Source organism: Alosa pseudoharengus, unplaced genomic scaffold (genome assembly GCF_046254945.1).
Source record: "Alosa pseudoharengus isolate Yale_2024_CS ecotype anadromous, Long Island Sound unplaced genomic scaffold, YU_APseudo_1.1 YU_APseudo_1.1_scf_1, whole genome shotgun sequence".
Classification (NCBI taxonomy): Eukaryota; Metazoa; Chordata; class Actinopteri; order Clupeiformes; family Clupeidae; genus Alosa; species Alosa pseudoharengus.
Genome location: NW_027468564.1, coordinates 8,435,682 through 8,456,384, shown reverse-complemented (window position 1 = coordinate 8,456,384; position 20,703 = coordinate 8,435,682). Strand labels below are relative to the sequence as shown.

Below are 20,703 nucleotides of genomic sequence, written 5' to 3'. Positions count from 1 at the left end.
TGGTACCCTCTCTGTCCCTTGTTGCCCTTGTGCGTGATGTGCGTGTTGAATACAATGTTGAAACATTTCCTATAGTTTCTTACATATATTTGCTCTGATGCACTCGTTAACGCAGACACACGCACACGCTTTGAACTCCTTTCCCTGCTGCTGTCACTTTCTATAGGCTTATTACAGAGCAACTACGTCAGGCACGTGTAACTACAAAGTGGGGTCTGTGGTTGTGCGGTAGTTGCTAGGTTCTAATGTAAACTCTATTTTTGCTGCCAATCAACAAAAAACATGCCTTTTATGTCTGTGCACGTAGGCTACATAGGATTTGATGTACGATAAACACAACCAATAACAAAAACGTTTGAAACTAGCAGAAATTATCATCAGAAGTTAATTTTCACCAAAAACCGGGACAATTTGTGTCCCGGGAAATATTATTAATTATCTGGGACAGTCACTCAAAAAAGAGAACAATCCCGGGAAATCCAGTGCATGTGACAACCCTACTTTGAAGAGTTATGTCAGAGGGTAGCTAGATCTGCTGTTTTTATGCCTGGTGCCCAATTGCTGCTATCGCCAATGGCTCATGTGTGCGGCTCGAGCCCCCACATCTTAACCGGAACTCCTGTCCTCGCTCCAGAATTCTGGAGTAACTGCACTGCAGCTCTACAGAGCCAGTCTAAGAGACACAGGATAATGGCAGCTACAGAGAGGGAGAAACGAGTGAAAATATAAGATGTATAGAGAAAACAGAGATAAATAAAAAAGAAATGTGTAAAATATTAAAATGCCATTTTGTTTAACAAGTCTTCCCTAAATTCTAAAATGTACAAATATGTAGACCTATTCATGAGCTCATATCCTAAATACACCTAGCAAGAAATCATATGAAACAAACAAAATCGATAGCTGCAGTGACAACACATGGTGATAAACTATACTAAATCTGTGTATGTGAATTCTTTGACCAGCTGATGGTGATAGTGATCTGATCTGATGTTGTGTTCTTATGCAGGCTTGCTGATTGTAAACTCACAGATAAATATTGTGAGATTGCGGCTTCAGTTCTACAGTCACCAAACTTCCTGCAATGGCTGGACTTTAGTGACAATGACCTGGGGGATTCTGGAGTCCAGCTTCTCTCTAAGGGACTGACCAATTCCAACTGCAGAATATGCACATTAAGGTATATGCAGACATTTGTTTGTCTTAAATTTCCTCATTAGTTAGAAGAACCATGACAACATAACAGTCGAACATCAACTGGCTAGCCAAATGAAAAAAAAGTAGCAATTAGCATCCTACCCGGCTTCTATTCTTGTGCAGGTGTCATTCTACTTTTGAGCTTATTTGTTAATCTTAAAATGTCTGAACTGATCAAATCTGTGTCATATTAGTTCATGTAAGGGATAATGGACGACAGGCTAATAATACACGTTAATACACGTTCTAGAAAAACGGCCCGACGCGAAGCGGAGAAAAGCATCTAGAAAAGTGTATTAACTTTGTCTAGTCGAATGGCGTGAAGTCCATTATCCTGATTATTCCATTGTTGCCTCTTGCGTTGTGTTCATTTCCTGTTATAATGGAAACGTTTTAAACTCTAAAACTGTATTGTTTGTAGAACTACTTCTTTCCGCCACATATCAACAAATTTCTCCACTGGCAGCTCAAACTGCCGCAGGGAGAACTGGTACAATTGTAACAGCGGTATTATTATACAGTGTTTTATTCTCAAAATATGGTGTAGCTACGGAAACGTAAACAGACACATATCATGTAATTATGTAAAATCTTACAGCCATCCAAATATGAATGGTCTACTATACAACCAGAGATATTAACTCATTGAGTGCCAAAAATGTAATATTATGCTTTCCTTTCCATGCGTTGAGTGCCAAAAACGTAATATTACGTTTTTAGCTTTTTTTTTAAATTACGAAACTAGACACTCTAATAAACCTTATATGTGATTTTGGGAACTCTGTGATGAATGGAAATTAAATATACTGTATGACGATAGTGAAACTCATGAAAATGCACAATCTGGACATTTTATCTGGACATTTTATCATAACTCGGTTGCCGCTTTGGGTTGAATCAGTGACGCATGCACGTCAGGTCAAAACCAGGCCATTTTCGTGGGTCTATCACTAGGTGGCAGTCTCGCCAGGTCTCGCTGATCGATCACTTCCCGGAATGTTTACACAAGTAAGTAACAGGCAACACTTCATATTTCATGAAAGACGTTATATCTCCAGTTCTAGAAAAAAACAGCGTTTTTGATGAAAACTAGCCACTGTTTAGCTTGGGATTTCTCAGGAACAGAGGCGTGTAGAAATACACGGTTTGCACCCACCGAGCGCTTAAAGTCTCACCTTTTAATCAAGCTATTCTACGTGTTCATAGCTATAACACAGAATATGCTGTGGCTGTACAAAAATCATCAACAATGGTCTAGATTGCTGGCACTCTAGGACAAAGCTCCCGAAAACAGCTTGGCATTCAATGAGTTAAAAAAAGGTGCAAAAAGGTGCAAAATTCAAGCATTGCGATTTTTTTTTAAACTGCAACGATTTGTTTAAGTTTGCTTTGTGAAATTTGAGCATGTGGACTTCAGTCACATGTCATTCATATCTTCAGTCCATCTGTTTCAAGTTAACATTAGTGCCATTTGATTTATATAGTCACAGCAAATGCAATTAAATGAAAATAAAAACATGACCTGTGCCGGTCAGTTGTAACACCCATCTCGATGGCAAAATTAACTGATTTTATCACGCATGCGCGAACACTTCTGATTGTGAGTTAATGATTATGATTTTTGTGCCGCGATCACACCCAAATAAAGTTAACACAGGAACTTGAAATATCACTGTTGGACCAAATGCTTCAGACATTTGACCAAAATAAGCATATTTAGAGGTTATTGTGAGCTACCTACTAGTTCTAAATGACTGGTTGCTATGGCCAAAGGTGAGTCGTTAGTTCCATCTTTCCTGTTGTCACACAGGCATATCTCAGGATTCTGATGAACCTTAGCTTTGAAACATCGGTATTTTACTTTGCCTACATGTCATCCAACTAGCTAAAATCCATGTCCATCATATGCTACGATGTTACTATGTGCTGAACGTCTGTATTGTATAGCTTGGATGCAATGTGACGGTTAATTTAAACTCAACCAGCGAATTAATATACAAGTATGATATGGCCAACAAATTGGATCTACTTCATAGGTGTGCAAATAGCATATGGTTAATACACGTTCTAAATTATGCAGGACAATGGGAAATTCAACCAAGTAGTGGAATAAAATAGCAATATGGCACAAGTAAGCATAGCATTGGTAGCACATATCGCCATGGCTTTTATTCTGCCTCGTGCTGCAGGTAATCATAGCCAAGTCCTTTTAGGCAAGTCCCTCCACTCGGTGGCCAAATTGCAACGCTTTTTGGGCACTTATTGGGCATCTATTTCGGCAGAACTGCGCTTGCGCAAGGCTTCATGACACCAATCTTGCTCCAGCAGCGAGATCACAACACATGATTGGCACGATGTTTTCACAACACACCACATGATTGGCTCAATGTATTCACAACACAACACATGATTGGCTCAATGTATTCACATGTCGACGTTTTGCCACAGAAACTAACCCTATGCATTTTTTATGGAGGATTTTTTGAGTGCTGTGTCTCCTCATTAGATAGACTCTGGCTATATCTGCTACCAATGCCACTTTGCCATATTGCTTTCATGCAACAGTTCTACTACCAACTAGTCTAGTCTAGTTCTTATGTCTCATTCCATCAAACTACAGACCCGCTACCCAATCTGGCAAACTTACATAGTGTGGTTATAGACGATAGAGGGCCGCGAAGCGAATGCAGAAGTGCCATTAACCCGGTTGATGAACCACTGAAACAATTTTGGAAACATTATATTAAGGTACAAAAAACTCTGGTGTTGCTTTAAAAGACACCAAATTATGTTTTCTAACGGTTTCGCACAAATTTTTTTTTTCATTCATCCTCCACCCGAAAATAGTTCAAATCTTCCAATAGTTAAAACGTAACACTTCACTGGGGAGCCACGTTCAGGGACAAAGATGTGCTTGTGCACGCAGTATTTTGTAGAGCCCACTCACTTGTCTATATGTCATAATATGCTAATTGAACATTCACCCTATTGTACTTACTCCATTTTGTCACTCAATAGCTGTCAAAATGTGATGTAATGAAATCGCTGCTCTCTTGCTGTGAATGAATGGAATGTTCACATTGGACAATTGAGACCAAAAAGCTGAGTGTCCAAGTGGGAATGTCCTGAGATACATTGTCACCAGTAGTATGCATGAAAAAACAATGAAATCTCTCTCTCTCTCTCAGGCTCTCTGATTGTCTCATCTCAGAGAAAGGTTGTGGTTTTCTGGCTTTAGCTCTGACTTCAAACCCCTCTCATCTAAAGGAGCTGGATCTGAGCTACAATCATCCTGGAGAATCAGGACTGAAGCTGTTATCTGCCACACTGGAGCATCCTATCTATAAACTGGAAATACTTAAGTATGTTCGAAAAGAAACCCCAGCGTTGCACATGTATACATTGTGTCCATTGTGGATACCGTAGATATTTCTTCATATCCAGTGTAGTGGCCTATTTTCAAATGTGTATTGTAATAGCTGTTTTACACTGATGTATACATCTTATCTCTTTGATACAGCATCCAATAATTCAAATATTTAGAGATTCAAATTCCCTGAATGTTTAGGAACCTTTGCAAACAGTTTTCTGTTTGTCTTGAGTTCTCCGCAAAACATGCGTGAACACTCAGTGGAGCTGGATGAAGGGTTACTGTTAAAATAGACTCTTTACACCAAATTGTTTTAAATCTAACTGTTCAGAGAACGCATATTTGCCACAAACATTTGCCACTATTTGCCAAATTTGAACACCTCTCAAATTCCAGGCTTTGAGATTACCAGAAAGACAGGGAGCTACGAAGAAGGACAGGGAGCTATTTATCCCGGGAGACAAAAACTATTATTTTCTGATTGTCTGACAGGGGGCTGTTAACTAATGCTTAAAGACACAAGGCAACTTTTTGGGGACTTTAGCTTATTTACCATATTCCCCCAGAGTTAGATAAGTTGATACATACCCTGGGCTCAATGATGCAATATACATGGTCACTTTCCTGTAATCTTAAATGTGTCTTCAATTTATCTATGTGACAACATCAGTGTTGTAAAATTATTGTGCAGTTTCAATCTATCTTTAGGGGTTAATTCATTAATATGTTTCCTCCTCCACTTGAGCATACTCCTTCTCTACCAGCTGATCAACATTAGACCGGTTAAATAGATAGGTACCACCTCTTGTCTTGTTTATCTGTCTTGCTCTGATGAAGACCATTTTTGGCCGAAACATGTTGGTGGTGTTTTAATTGGTTCAAGAATGAACTAGCCTTTAAAGCCTTTTCATTTTAGAACTTGAAGGGTGCCTTGGATCTACCTAATTTTGTGAAGGGGGGGTGGATGTATTAATTCTGTATATCATAAAACTTATGAAGTAGATCAAATTTAACCGAGTTAAATATTAATTAGGTCTGTTATCACTGTGAGTAACCAAAGAAAGTAATACAACAAACAAATCATTAATTCAGGGTTCACAACATGTAGTCCCTAAAGGTTTTACTGGTGGTCCCTGATCTTGCATTAAATAATAATAATGGAGTTCTCACTGTTGGAAAGTGCATTTGTTGTTCAAAGGTAGTCCTCAGGTTGTTTCCTAACTATAATCAGGACAGACAGTGTCGGGGCTTTTTACTACATGATCGTCTCTTGCTGAGAACTAGAGGGGCCTTGAGTTGTCACCTTGGGACATGTGTATGCAATAAAGACAGCTGGAAAGAGAGTTACTTCATTACTTTATATCAGGGGAAACATATATGGCAGCAGACTATTTGTGGAATAATAAATCACCTTGCATTTCAAAGGTGGCACAAACAGAAAAGCAACAGTGGTTGACATCTGTCAAACCACCCCAACAGATTAACATCCAGCTTGACTCATCTTGACTGACCCCAAATAGATCAGCATGTAACTTGGGCATCGTAATTGATGACCAACTTAACTTCTCTCTTCGCATGTAGCCTCAACTGCAAAATCATGTTGGTTTATCCTTTACAAGATTAGAAAGATCAAACCTGATCTGTCACAAGTTTCTACACAACGTCTTGTACAGGCCATGGTCATCTCCAAGCTGTACTATTGTAATTCACTGTTAGCTGGCCTACCTGTTTATAAGATTGTTTCAACTGATTCAGAAGGCTGCAGCATACCTGGTCTTCAATCTGCCAAAGAGGACACATGTAACTACTTTCCTAGTTACTCTCCACTGGCTCCCTATAGTTGCCAAAATTAAATTTAAATCTCTCTCTTTGGCCTATAGGACACTGACTGGATCTGCTTCCTGCTATCGTCATTCAATAATCAAAAAAAGTAGTCACTATTTCTGCTGAGACTCATTTTGCTGTTAAGACTTTAAGTAAATTCTTGAATCTTCTTACCAGGCTTTGAGGAGTTGTGTCAGTGGGTAGCTATATCTGCTGTTTTTATCCATTTCCCTTATATCTCCCTATCTTGGTTTAAAAACACCAGTCTTGCTTCCCTTGTGGATTTAATGGCTGCCACCGCCAACGGCTTGTGTCTGTGTCTGTGGCTTGAGTCCCTACCTTTCAACCGGAACTCCTGGTTCTCCTCACTCCAGAATTTTGGAGTAACTACACTGCAGCTCTGCAGAGCCAGTCTACAAGACACAGGACAATGGCGGATACAGATAGGGAGATATAAGGGAAACCAGTGAAAATATATTAAGAAAAGAGAAAAGAGAGATAGATAATAAAAAATAATGTGTATAGTGTAAAATATAAAAATACCATTTTGTTTAACAAGTCTTCCCTAAATTCTAAAATGCATAAATATGTAGGCATATTCATGAGCTCATATCCTGAATAGCACCTAGCAAGAAATGAAACAAGCAAAATAGATAGCTGCAGGGACAACATGTGGTGATAATTTATACTAAATATGTGTATGTGAATTATTTAACCAGCTGCTGAGTATGGTGACAGTAGTTATCTGATCTGATGTGTTCTTATGCAGGCTTGCTGGTTGTAAACTCACAGATAAATATTGCGAGATTGTGGCTTCAGTTCTACAGTCACCAAACTCCCTGCAACAGCTGGACTTGAGTGACAATGACCTGGGGGATTCTGGAGTCCAGCTTCTCTCTAAGGGACTGTCCAGTTCCAGCTGTAGAATATGCACATTAAGGTAGGTGCAGACATTTCTTAGTCTTATATTTCCGCATTAGTTAGAGGAAAACAAGACAACATATCAGTCGATCAACTGGTTAGCCAAATGAAAAAAGTAGCAATTAACATCCTACCCTACTTATGCAGTTAGGTCCAGAAATATTTGGACAGTGACACAATTTTCGTAATTTTGGCCTTGTACGCTACCACAATGAATTTGAAATTAAATAATCCAGATGAAATTGAAGTGCAGACTTTAAGAGTATTTACATCAGAATTGGAGGAAGGGTTCAGGAATTGCAAACATTTTCATACATACAGTAGTTCCCTCATTTCAAGGGACCTAAAGTGATAGAACAAATAAATATAATGATAAATAAAATGTTTGTTCTTAATACTTTGTTGAGAATCCTTTGCAGTTTGTTACTGCCTGCTGTCTGGAACCCATACAGCAAACATCACTAAACATTTGGTTTCCTCCTCAATGATGCTTTGTCAGGCCTTGACTGCAGCTGTCTTCAGTTGCTGTTTGATTGTAGGTCTTTCTGCCTTAAATTTTGTCTTAAGCAATTGGAATGCAGTGTTTCCCACAGAATTGGATTCAATTTGTGGCGGTAGCTGACTTGGACAAGGGGGGGGGGCATCGTCTTGGTAGTGTATAGGTCTAATTGAGTGCCTGTCACTTGAGGGAACCCTTGCAAATTGCAATTGTAACACAGTTTAAAGGCTGCTGATGTGTAGATGCAATTCATAACGTTTTCTACATAGTTAAAATAAAGGTTCGTACTTCTCCTTGGGACAAGCACTTTTGAGTTTTGGAAAACACTTTTCCATTTACATCGGGATTTTGCAAACATTCAGTGTCAGTCAATAAAATGAGACCTTCAAAGAAATGTACAAGCTGCTGTAAGTAGGCTAAGCATGCTCGGCATCCAAACAGTATTCTAACGTTAGCTTTGAGATACTGCTTGATTGCATAACTTAATTTAGTTTAGTCTCTTCAATGTAGCCTACTATGTTGTGATAAGATCTTAGCAGAGTTAACTTCAATGCAGCAGTTTTGAACAAATTTGCGCAGCATGGTCACGATGCTAAGCGGATTTAATAGCAATTTAGCCAGACGTCTTCTATGCAATGCTTCTATGTGGCAACAACAATCCTTCAACAATCGTGAATATTTTTTTAAATGCACATGCAGAGGAGGGGCAGCAGGCTACGAGAGAGAGCGGGGCGGGGTAAGGAAAGGCTGCGTGCGTAAAAAGCGCAGCTCAATGGCAATGCAAGGATTTGATCTTATATTTAATTTCATTTAAATTAAATTAAACATAGAATATTTATGTGTGGCGGCCGATTTTTATTTTGTGGCGCCCCGCCACAGATTAGTCAATGTATGGGAAACACTGGAATGCATGCTCGATCTAATCTAGTGGGTTCAGTTATAAATTGAGTTAGATTTATGCTGTTAAAGAGATTGCAATCTTTTTGAGAGGAGCGATCCAGCCAAGGATTTGCAAAGATTTGATCTTATATTTAATTTAATTTAAATTAAATTAAACATAGAATATTTATGTGTGGCGGCCGATTTTTATTTTGTGGCGCCCCGCCACAGATTAGTCAATGTATGGGAAACACTGGAATGCATGCTCGATCTAATCTAGTGGGTTCAGTTATAAGTTGAGTTAGATTTATGCTGTTAAAGAGATTGCAATCTTTTTGAGAGGAGCGATCCAGCCAATTAGAATTGAAGACACCTAATAAGATCTTTTCACTGGTGCAGTCTAAAGAATTAATGGTAGACAAGATACACTCAGTAGTTACTGCTGGAGCAGATGGAGGTTTATAAATAATTTCATAAAAAAAATATTTTAACGAAAAGGCCTTCAAAATGCCGGGATTCTCATTTGGAAGAACAAGTTCTGCAGTTAGATTTGAGGATACATATATTATTAAGAGGCCCCCACCTCTTGAGGCGCTATCATTTCTAAATAGATAATTGTTAAGTTAGACTTCATCATCAGGAATATTGCTGTTTAGCCAAGTTTCAGATGAAGTGATTATTATAGGTAAGCCAGGCACTTAATAAATCAATTTTAGGTGGCAAGCTCTTATTGTTCAAATGAATAACATGTAGCTCTTTAGCACAATTCATTATTCCAAAATAACTGAATAAGATGATGTGGTGTGAGCTATTCCAAGCCTTCTCCATACTTTTCTCTTCCCATCATTCTGGTACAGGTTGAACTTACTTTTAGCTGTTCAAAGAATGCTGTTCCAGAACTGGGCGGACTTTTTTAAATGTGTTCTGGCAAACTCGTATCAGTCTTTTCTATTCTTGAGGCTTATGAAATGTTTGCACCTTGTGGTGAACCCTCTGTATTTGCTCTTGTGAAGTCTTCTCTTTATGGTAGACTTGGATAATGATATGCCTACTTCCTGGAGAGTCTTCTTCACTCCACTAGATGTCATGATTAATAATAATAATAAGCTTTATTTGTATAGCACCTTTCATACACAGAATGCAGCTCAAAGTGCTTTACATTTGGAGCATGTAACACAATAATACAGAAGAGTCAGTCATTATCAGTCATTCCTCTTCGTTGCTGTGGCCGTTTATGATCCAATCAGCAACATATCAGAAAGAGGATCATGAAGGGGATCCATTTGCTTAAGACAAAACTTAAGGCAGAAATACCTTTGAACAAACAGTAACTGAAGACAGCTGGGGGGTATTCCATCAACCTCGCTAATGAAGGCGGCACTTCAGCCGTTCCCACTGGTCAGGGTTTCGACCGGCAACCCTCCGGTTAGAAGTCGGAAGCGCTAACCAGTAGGCCATGGCTGCAAGTAGCAGGGAATTCAAACCGTTTCAACTCTGCCATCAATCATTATGTTAAGCCCGCCTAACGACTCTATACATGATGTGATTGGCCCTATCGAAGTTTAATTTGTCCAGCTCACAAGCCAATGGAGAGTTGCTAGACTAGCCTAGGCAGCAAATTAAATTAGCTAGGGTGTGTCTAGATTTCTTGGCTAACATCAAGCCATTCTGAAGTTGTGACAAGCATGAAAGCTGGCCTTTGGAAAATGTAGTTCAGAGAAAGCCTAATTGTATGCAATGCAATAGGCTACCTGCAAAACGGGGCTTTCAGTTGGTGTTGATGACTGTTCATTCTACACCCAGATAGCAATTAGTCATTGAATCTATGTTAAGTCAATATTACTTTGTCAATGATAAAATAATTGAATCAACGTTGCACTGCAACATTAATTCTACATCACTTTTGCACCGTTCATTAATATTGAAACAATGTTGAAATTCTAACTACAAATAAACAAGATTTCAATGGTATTTCCACTAAAATTAATATTGAAACAATGTTGAAACTACAACCAAACTAAAGATCAACATGATTTCAATGGTATTTCCCTTGATATTAAACCTCAGTAAACCACTATTAGCCTAATCTGGCAAAATATTGGGAAATTCATATCCTGCGTTATCTACAGCCAGGATAAATTTGGCTAGGCCTAGGTATGTCTGGTTTAGGCTACACAAGCTTGCATAAATAATCATTGACAACTTGTTATCAGTTAAGCAAGTGCATTTATTCACTCTTCATCTAGAAATTCACATGTGCTGTGCTCTCCTGTCATCCATTCAGTCTATCATTCATAGCAGTTGCAGTCAGCCTGATCGATCCTCCAGTAGCAGAGTGAAGCGGCACCTAACAGAAATAGAAGGGGAAAAAGAGACAGTGGTTAGATAAATATGTAGCCTGACGAGCCAGTCCCATATTAAAATGTAGGGTCTGGGCACTCACCATTCGCAGTGCTCAGTCCGAGGGGCGGGATAATCCGTTGTCTTTCAAATTCCCTCTGCACGCAATAGGACAGCGCTATGAATCCCATGCGTTTCCCATCAGCGGAGCTAGTTGGCTAGTTCAAACTTTTGCCAACTTAATAAAAGCTTAACTCGTGTCACACTGTTCACCAACAGCAACATCCATCTTATTTGTTTTCAAGTAGCAGGGAATTCAAGCCAAACCGTTGCAACTCAATCAACCAAACGACTCTATACACTATTTGATTGGCCTGATAGAAGTTTAATTTTTCAAGCTCACAAGCCAACGGAGAGTTGCTAGACTAACCCTGGAAGCAAATGTAATTTGCTGCCGCTAGGGTGCGTCTACATTTCTAGGCTAATAAATATGTTTAACTTAACAACAAACTAACAGCTAAGCCTACAATCAAGTCATTTTACGCCACAACCTACCACTCATACAAACGTAGTTCAAATCGAAGGCTAAGTTTCAGCCAGTGACTGTTTACCATAGAAGGCCATTTCCCTCATCAGGCCAGCTATCGCTAAGAAAGGCGGCTACCAATTTGAGTGTGAAGCTTAGCACTACAGCCCCACTGCACACAACCATGAACCTAGAAACATTCCCGAGGTCTAGCTAACGTAATGTAACTTACCTACTGAATCCTCGGTTATCGCTTAATCAAGTTCTGAACTTACTCGACGTAATATCAATATAATCAGACTAACTTACTAGAATTAAACGTAACATCCTCTCTAGACGTAGCAGCTATGAGTGTGTTGGTGTCAGGTAACACCAGCTTGCTTGCTTACTTGTTTATGTGTTACTTCACATAGATACTCCATTCGAATAGAAAATACAAATTAATTGTAACTTACATTGGGTGTGGTAGGAAAACGTCTGTTTCGTCGTAGTTTGTTGGACGAAGCAGACACCAAGAACGTAAACTGTCTTGAAGAGAATTGAGCAGTGTGGTTCAAAAGCAATTAATTACAGGATGTGTAGGACTAGTTTAGGGAGCGCCTGATTGTATGCAGGGGGGCCTGCACCTGATTACTTTACAACCCTTCTAAATGAGACCCCTTTGTGATGTCATGCATTTTTAATCCCCTATTTCTCAAAAAGTATACACTTTTCAAAAAAACTAACTCAAAATAACTCTCTTGCCCAATTCCAGACCTACACAACGGTAGAGCTGCATTCATTTTTGAAAAGGTAAAAAGAAAAGGTTATAATAATGAAAAAAAAGGGAATTTCAAGATAGTGGATTCCATCCACTATAATAATACTAAGAAGAAGAAGAAGCCAGGAGAATTCAAGATAGTGGATTCCATCCAACATAAAAAGGAAAACCTATAAAATACATTTAGCAAAAACCTTTTTAAAAAGATATGTTTTTAGGTTTCGTTTAAAAACATCTGTAGTCTGTCGGTCCCACATGTGGTCAGGAAAGGGCGTTCCACAGCCTCGGTCTTGTATGCATGAAAAAACAATGAAAAAGACAATATCTCTCACTCTATCTCTCTATCTTTCTCTCTCTCTCTCTCTCTCTATCTCTCTCTCTCTGTCTCTCTCTCAGGCTCTCCGATTGTCTCATCTCAGAGAAGGGTTGTGGTTTTCTGGCTTCAGCGATGACTTCAAACCCCTCCCATGTAAGACAGCTGGATCTGAGTTACAATCATCCTGGAGAATCAGGACTGAAGCTGTTAACTGCTAGACTGGAGGATCCTGTCTGTAAACTGGAGATACTTAAGTATGTTCGGAAAGAAACCCCAGTGTTGCACAATTTAGACATCATGTCCATTGAGGAGACCGTAGTTATTTCTTCATATCCAGTGTAGTGGCCTATTTTCAAATGTGTATTGTAATAGCTGCTTTACACTGAAGTATATTTGTTATCTCTTTGATGCAGCATCCAATCATACAAATATTTAGAGATTCAAATTTCCAAACATAACCAAATATTTAGGAACCTTTGCAAACAGTTTTGTGTTTGTCTTGAGTTCTCCGCAAAACATTTCTGAACACTCAGTGGAGCTGGACGAAGGGTTACTGTTAAAATGGACTCTTTACACCAAATTGTTTTAAATCTAACTGTTCAGAGAATGCATATTTTGCCACAAACATTTGCCACTATTTACCAAATGTGAATGCCTTTCAGATGCCAGGCCAATTCCATTTCCACACCAATGTTTTGGGACTTTAGCTTATTCACCGTATTCCCCCACAGTTAGATAAGTCGATACATACCCTGGGCTCAATGATGCAATAGACATGGTCACTTTCCTGTCATCTTAAATATGTCTTCAACTTATCTTTGTGAGAATTCCAGTGTTGTAAAATGAATGTAAAGTTTCAACATTCATTTCTTTACCTTTATTTTACCAGGAAGGTCCCATTGAGACACAGTGTCTCTTATGCCAGAGAGTCCTGGTCAAGATGCCAGCAACTGTTTAAATTAGAAAAACAAAGAAATTACAACATGGGACATGTGTACAGAGCAAAGACATCAATAGTACACTAACACAGAGGACACAGAGTCAACAAAGACTAGGGAGAGCTAAAATACATTAGAATAAAATAGAACACTAGAAGCAGTGACACTCACTTCAGTGTAAGTCGGCTTTAAAATACTTTTAAAAGGAGGGTAAGGAGTCCAAGTTGAGTTTATGTAGTAGTTCATTCCAGGGATGTGGTGCAAAGGATGAGAAAGCAGATTTCCCCGGTTTTGTTTGTGAAGTTGGAGACTGTAGGAGGTGCTTGTTTGAGGAACGGGTGTTGTATGTAGAAGAGCAAAATGACAAAAAGACTACAAATATAACTGGGAAGTTTGCCCATTAAGGTAGCCTGGCGGGCCATCCTATATCATTGAAATGTATAGTCTGGAATCGAATCATTCACCTGCTTAATCCAAGGGGCGGGCAGAGAATTGTCTTTCAAACTGCCTTGGCATGCAATAGGCCAGCGCTACGATCATATCCGTATCCGGTCGGCAAAACGGCAAATACATCCTTCTTCGAAAGGAATGACTTAAGTGCATTGTGTTGCTCTACTTTCAAAGAAAAGCACAAGTCCAACTCCTCCAAAGTTGACGCCAACGCCGATTCAAACAACCGCTCTTTGTTCGCCATAGCCACCTTCCTTGTTGTTCACCGTCGCAGGACTGCCGTTATCCTGTTAAGCCCGCCTTAAGACTCTCTAACGAAATAGAGCGCTGTGATTGGAGAACATCCACGGTGTTAAGCCAATAGAAATTTCTATGGTTCGATACTAGACGTACAGGCTGAGCAAATTAATTTGCTGCCGCTAGGGTGCGTCTAGATTTCTAGGCTACCGTTAAGGCCTTTGCTATGAAGATTAAAATATGTATTTTTCTTCTTAAATGCAATGAAATCCATTGAACCTTTTCATATAGCATGCTGTGATGTGTTCTAGAAGGTGCTCCTATTACAAACCGCAAGGCAGAGTGATACACAACATCCAGTTCCTTTAGGAGGCCCAGAGAGGCATACATGTATATTAAGTCACCATAATCTAACACTGATAAAAAGAATCACGCTCGCCTCGCGTTTAAGTTTGTCACCCAACAAAGCTAGATATGAATTTTTACACATGTGTCTCCATGTCATATTGGAGTCTTTTGACGGATTGTAAATGAAATCAGGTCCGTGGCTCTCTAAGAGAGCCTCTTATGCTGTAACTTTTACAGACAGTCTTAACAGCTACCATTGAAGTTCTAGTCAACTCCGGTCTGTTTGACGGGCGTAGTAACAATTACTAGGGGGCATGGCTTTTGTGAACGGTCAATTCCTCTTAAAGATATATCGTGGCTTAGTTTTAGGAAGCTTACAGTTACTAACACAGGCAATAGTACAATGATCACTAATATCATTACAGAATATGCCAATAGATAGATAGATAGATATATACTTTATTGATCCCAGGGGAAATTCAAGGTCTAAGTAGTATACAGACAACACACACACATTCACTAACAGCAGAAAAACGAATTAAAAGTATATAATATAAAAAAATAAAAAACACAACTAAGCAATAAGGACGGTAGAAGATAAGAATATACTAAATATACTAAAATACAAATTATACTAAATAACACTTAATCTAAATAAATTCTAATAAACAGTATCCACATAGTGGGTGCTTAATCAATCAAGAGGTGCTTGCAATGACTGAGGCAGGGACTGAGCCTGTGATTCTCTGTGCATAGTAAGGTAAGGTGAGGTGCTCTGTGTGAGTGAGTGTCATGGTGATGGTGCAAATGAGTAAGTCAAACAGTGCAACAGTGCAAGAATGAAGTCTATTTATCTATCGTGCTTGACATGAAACCAGTTTTTTTCAGCAGGAACATGTGAGGAGGACCTGTCTCTTAATTAATGTGGTGGTTTCACTTTTCCCATAAATTTTTTTAAAACAAGTCAATGGTTTTACAATGTTTCAGTCAAGCTTTGGTTGGTTTAAATACAACTGGTGTGCAAAATTTAAAGTAGTGGATCAACTTTGATTTGCTGTGCTGCATATGGGACAATAGATGTACATAGTAAATTATATAAAGTAGGCCTATTCAAATATTTAAATAGCTTAGTCTACCTTTGCAAACAAATTGAAGGGAATCCAGTCCAGTACACATGTTTGGCAAGTAGCCTAGGCTCTACTACAGATACAGGTGAAGAACAGTCAGTCTCAACTAGTAGCACAACCAGATATGTACAGCCAGCTTCAAAAGCAAGCAGCCCAGACCCTAAAGTTGGGTATTTATAGCTGTGAAGGTAATTCATACAAAATTATTGTATTTCGTCAAAATATATTGGTAACTTCTGTAGACATCTAAAACGGGGAGGGTGTTCAAATTAGTAGAAAAAAAACTATTGCATAAAACAGTTTTAAGTTGTCATATGTATCTTTTTTGCCGTGGTATTTGGACTTAGAAAATGTGCAGATACCCTGATATTTATGTGGGGCATTTGTTAGAATCACATCATTAAAAAAGTTTATTAGTTAGGCTAGTTGAATTTATCTTTAGGTGTTAACTGATTAGTATGTGTCTTCCTCCACTTGAGCATGCCCCTCTTTTTCCAGCTGATCAACATTAGACCGGTTAGAAAGATAGGTGGCACCTCTTGTCCCGTGTCTCTCTTCTGCCCTGATGAAGGCCGAAACCTGGTGGCGGCGTTTTCATGAACTAGCCTAATTAACTCATTGAGTGCATGCGTTGAGTGCCAAAAACGTAATATTACGTTTTTAGCTTTTTTTAAAAAAAAATTACGAAACTAGACACTCTAATACACCTTATATGTGATTTTGGGAACTCTGTGATGAATAGAAATGAAATATATGACGATCGTGAAACTCATGAAAACGCACAATCTGGACATTTTATCATAACTCGGTTGCCGCTTTGGGTCGAATCAGTGACGCATGCACGTCAGGTCAAAACCAGGCCATTTTCGTGGGTCTATCACGAGGTGGCAGTCTCGCCAGGTCTCACTGATCACTTCCCGGAATGTTTACACGAGTAAGTAACAGGCAACACTTCATATTTCATGAAAGACGTTATATCTCCATTTCTAGAAAAAAAACAGCGATTTTGATGAAAACTAGCCACTGTTTAACTTGGGATTTCTCAGGAACAGAGGCGTGTAGAAATACACGGTTTGCACCCACTGAGAGCTTAAAGGAATACGCCACCCCTAGGTGAAATTGGGTCTCTCCCCGCAGTCCCTAGAGTTGGATGAGTGAGTCAAAGCGTTTTATAGCCGACCCAGCCATTGTCCTAATCTAGAAACGGCCCGGTTAGCTTTAGCTTAGCGTAGTCGCTGTAATCCGGCACTGCCAGCTAGCATGTCGTTGCAAACGTAAATTAAATAACTCAAGATTTTTTATAATTATTTCTCGTAACCTGTACATTCACATCGAGTACAAATATCAATGCAAATTAACACGAAGGGATTTACTAGACCAATTTAGATTTGGAACTATTTTCGGGCATAGCACCGGCAAAGCACCGCTGCCAGGCGCAAAGACATCACGCAGCATCTGAAAACCCTCAACTTCCGGCAATACACCAGCGTGACTACCAAGTTCTCTGCTACTGCTACTGCGTGATGTCTTTGCGCCTGGCAGCGGTGCTTTGCCGGTGCTATGCCCGAAAATAGTTCCAAATCTAATTTGGTCTAGTAAATCCCTTCGTGTTAATTTGCATTGATATTTGTACTCGATGTGAATGTACAGGTTACGAGAAATAATTATAAAAAATCTTGAGTTATTTGATTCACGTTTGCAACGACATGCTAGCTGGCAGTGCCGGATTACAGCGACTACGCTAAGCTAAAGCTAACCGGGCCGTTTCTAGATTAGGACAATGGCTGGGTCGGCTATAAAACGCTTTGGCTCACTCATCCAAGTCTAGGGACTGCGGGGAGAGACCCAATTTCACCTAGGGGTGGCGTATTCCTTTAAAAGTGATGAACACCTCTGAATAGGTGGCAAACTACATATGTACAGACAGTAAAGGAGAGGTGTTCCTCACTTTTAAGTGCCATTAAAATGTTAAGATAAACCCAAATTCTTACATTTCAAGCCTGATTTTTAAAAACAGGAGCTATCGTTGTCACACCCGTTTGCAACCTGTTCACTTTCAAGTGTCCCCTGGAAACACTTCTGTTGTGTTGTGAATTTCATAACACATTTCTGAAATGTAAGCGTTGTCTGAATTTGCAGCGCGTTTTCTAAATGATGTGCACGTGTTACCAAATGAAAATGTTTTCTTAAGTTGGTTGTGTTTTATCTATTTGCACGTGTTTGTTGATTTGCATCTGTTGTCATAAGTTGCAAGTTGTTTGCACCTGTCAGCCACCGTAATTATCACTGTCAGTAACCAAATAAAGTATTACAACAAGCAATCAGTAATTCATAGTTCACAACACGTGGTCCGTGACCCACAGGTGGGCCGTGAAGGCGTTGCTGGTGGTCCCTGATTAAATAATGTAATATATGTACAATACAGACAGTGTCGGGGCTTTTTACTTCATGGATCATTACATGCCAAACGTACGAATCTACCCACTCGACCATCACAGATCTGCCTGAAAAAAAATCAAGGTTCACACACTTCTTAATAGGTATAGTCCCAAATATTAGCTCTCTAGCTAATAAAACTACACCCGCCCCCCTGCTTTTTAAGCAGCATTTTCTGAAGATTGCAAAGTGTTTAAGCTCATTCAAACTTTCTAGGCTTAAAATATGCTACCATGACTTGAGAAATATGTTTTTCTAAGGGTGTGGCTTGGGTATATCATAGTATTTGTGGTACTTGAATTTGCTTCAAAATCTTACTCTACGTTCTGTGGCAGCATCTTTGAAGGTGACTTAATGTTAAAGATAGAACCTTCACAGGTGGCACAAACAAAAAAAACAGCAGTGTTGACATCTGTCAAATGTAACATATGCATGACATTTTGTTTTTCTTACAGAACTGACCATGCTTCCTTAGACAGAACACGACCACGTTTGCTCAGATGTAAGTTTTTATTTATTTAGTTTTTGTGATCATTTACATTCACATGTTTTAGCATGGTATGTTTGAATGTGTGTAGGGCTGTGTGTGTGTGTGTGTGTGTGTTTGTAGGAGTGTGTTTATTGGTCTCTGTGTGTATATGTGTGTGTGTTGGAGTGTGTATATGTGTTTGTGTGTGTGTGTGTTTGTAGGAGTGTGTTTATTGGTCTCTGTGTGTATATGTGTGTGTGTTGGAGTGTGTATATGTGTTTGTGTGTGTGTGTATGTGTGTGTTTGTGTTTGTGTGTGCCTGTGTGTGTGTGTGTTTGTTTGTGTGTGTGTGTGTGTGTGTGTGTGTGGGTGGGTGTTCATGTTCTCTCCTCTCCTCTTGTCTGCAGATGCCTGTGAGCTCACATTGGACCCAAACACAGCAGACAGAAATCTCTCTCTCTCTGAGGGGAACAGAAAGGTGACACGTGTGAGTGAGGAGCAGCCGTATCCTGACCACCCAGAGAGATTTGACGTGTATCCTCAGGTGTTGTGTAGAGAGGGTCTGTCTGGACGCTGCTACTGGGAGGCTGAGTGGAGTGATGGAGCTGTTATATCTGTGGCCTATAAAAGCATCAAGAGGAAAGGGAGTGGTTATGACGCCACAATGGGACGGAATGCCAAGTCCTGGAGTCTGAGCTGCTCTCCTGACAGTTACTCTGTCTGCCACAATAAGAAACACACTGACATACCTGCCCCATCCTCCCGCTCCAGAAGAGTAGGAGTGTACCTGGACTGGCCGTCCGGCACTCTGTCCTTCTACAGCGTCTCCACTGACACACTCACCCACCTGCACACTTTCCACTCCACATTCACTGAGCCCCTCTATCCAGGGTTTAGGCTTTATTATGACTCCTCAGTGTCCCTGTGCCAGATCACATGAGCTCCTCCTCCAACAGGTATGTCAACCTGTCACCCTTTCTCTTAGTCTCTACTCCTCTACTCCCTTTATCTCAGTCCTCCTCCCTTCTCTTCCACTCTCTCTCTGTCTTTCATTCTCCTCTCTTACTCTCTGTCCCCTCTTCCTCTCTCTCTCTACTCCCTCTTTTCCTTCCTCTCTCTTTCTAACCCTTCCTTCCCTCTGTCTCCTCTCCTCCTCTGTCTCCTCTCATTTCCCTCCTCCACTCCTCATCTCCCTCTCTTTATGTTCCTTGGGGTCCACATCACAGAAAATCTTTCTTGGTCTCCCAGCTCCTCTAGTTTGGTGAAGATGGCGCATCAGTTTACTTTCTACGGACCCGTAACCCTTTAATGCATAACCTGGGTCAAAAGTGACCCGGATGACTTAAAATGTTGAATATTTTCAACATAAATTGATTTCATCATCCAGTATTCCATGAATTCGTCAATTAACTTGTTTTTAACCATCACATATCTCTATTTTATTTTTTTCTGTTCTTTCTTTTTAGAAAAAGTTTTGTATCACTACCCCTTTAATGTGCAACATGGGTCAAAAATGACCCACATTCATTTCCTATAGTAATTCATGCATAAATGTCTTTATATTTGCACTATTTTAGGAATTTATGTATTTAATCAGTCAATATTCCAGATATAAATGTAACATCTTGTTTTTGTCAACTTTTTCCTTGTTTACATTAACAACACAGTTTTTGCATTACTTTGTCCAGTTTTCAGACATGGGTCAAAAATGACCTGCATTCATTTCCTATGCTTTTTCATACATGGCTGCGTATTCCTTTGCTATATCTATTGAAAATAATGTATGTATCATTGAATATTGCAGTTAATCTTGCAGTTATTCAATAAAAATCTTTTTGATTACTTCAGATAAGTTTACAGACATATGCCAAATGTGACACCTGTGTGGACTTTTGATTAGAAGCAAAAACAAGATATTGTGGTATAAAACTATCACTGGTTTGTAGACATCATTAGCCTGGGTGTTCCCATGCTGTCTTGCGCGCGATTTGATTCACGCTGCTAAGGCAGCCTGGAAACTACCGCTCTAATTTTTGCCTCAGATAGGGAAACAATCACAGAACAGG

At 39.6% G+C, this 20,703-nt stretch overlaps 1 protein-coding gene across 1 annotated transcript in view; it reads left to right on the top strand.

Moving 5' to 3' along the window:
- Window positions 1-19,577, top strand: part of LOC143116898 (uncharacterized) — a 61,893-nt gene extending 42,316 nt beyond the window's left edge. The window contains exons 10-14 of the mRNA XM_076278265.1: window positions 1,010-1,180; window positions 4,386-4,559; window positions 7,161-7,331; window positions 12,713-12,947; window positions 19,053-19,577. Coding sequence (XP_076134380.1) covers window positions 1,010-1,180; window positions 4,386-4,559; window positions 7,161-7,331; window positions 12,713-12,947; window positions 19,053-19,577 — 1,276 coding nt within the window. The remainder of the gene's footprint in view (window positions 1-1,009; window positions 1,181-4,385; window positions 4,560-7,160; window positions 7,332-12,712; window positions 12,948-19,052) is intronic.
- Window positions 19,578-20,703: the final 1,126 nt, after the last annotated feature.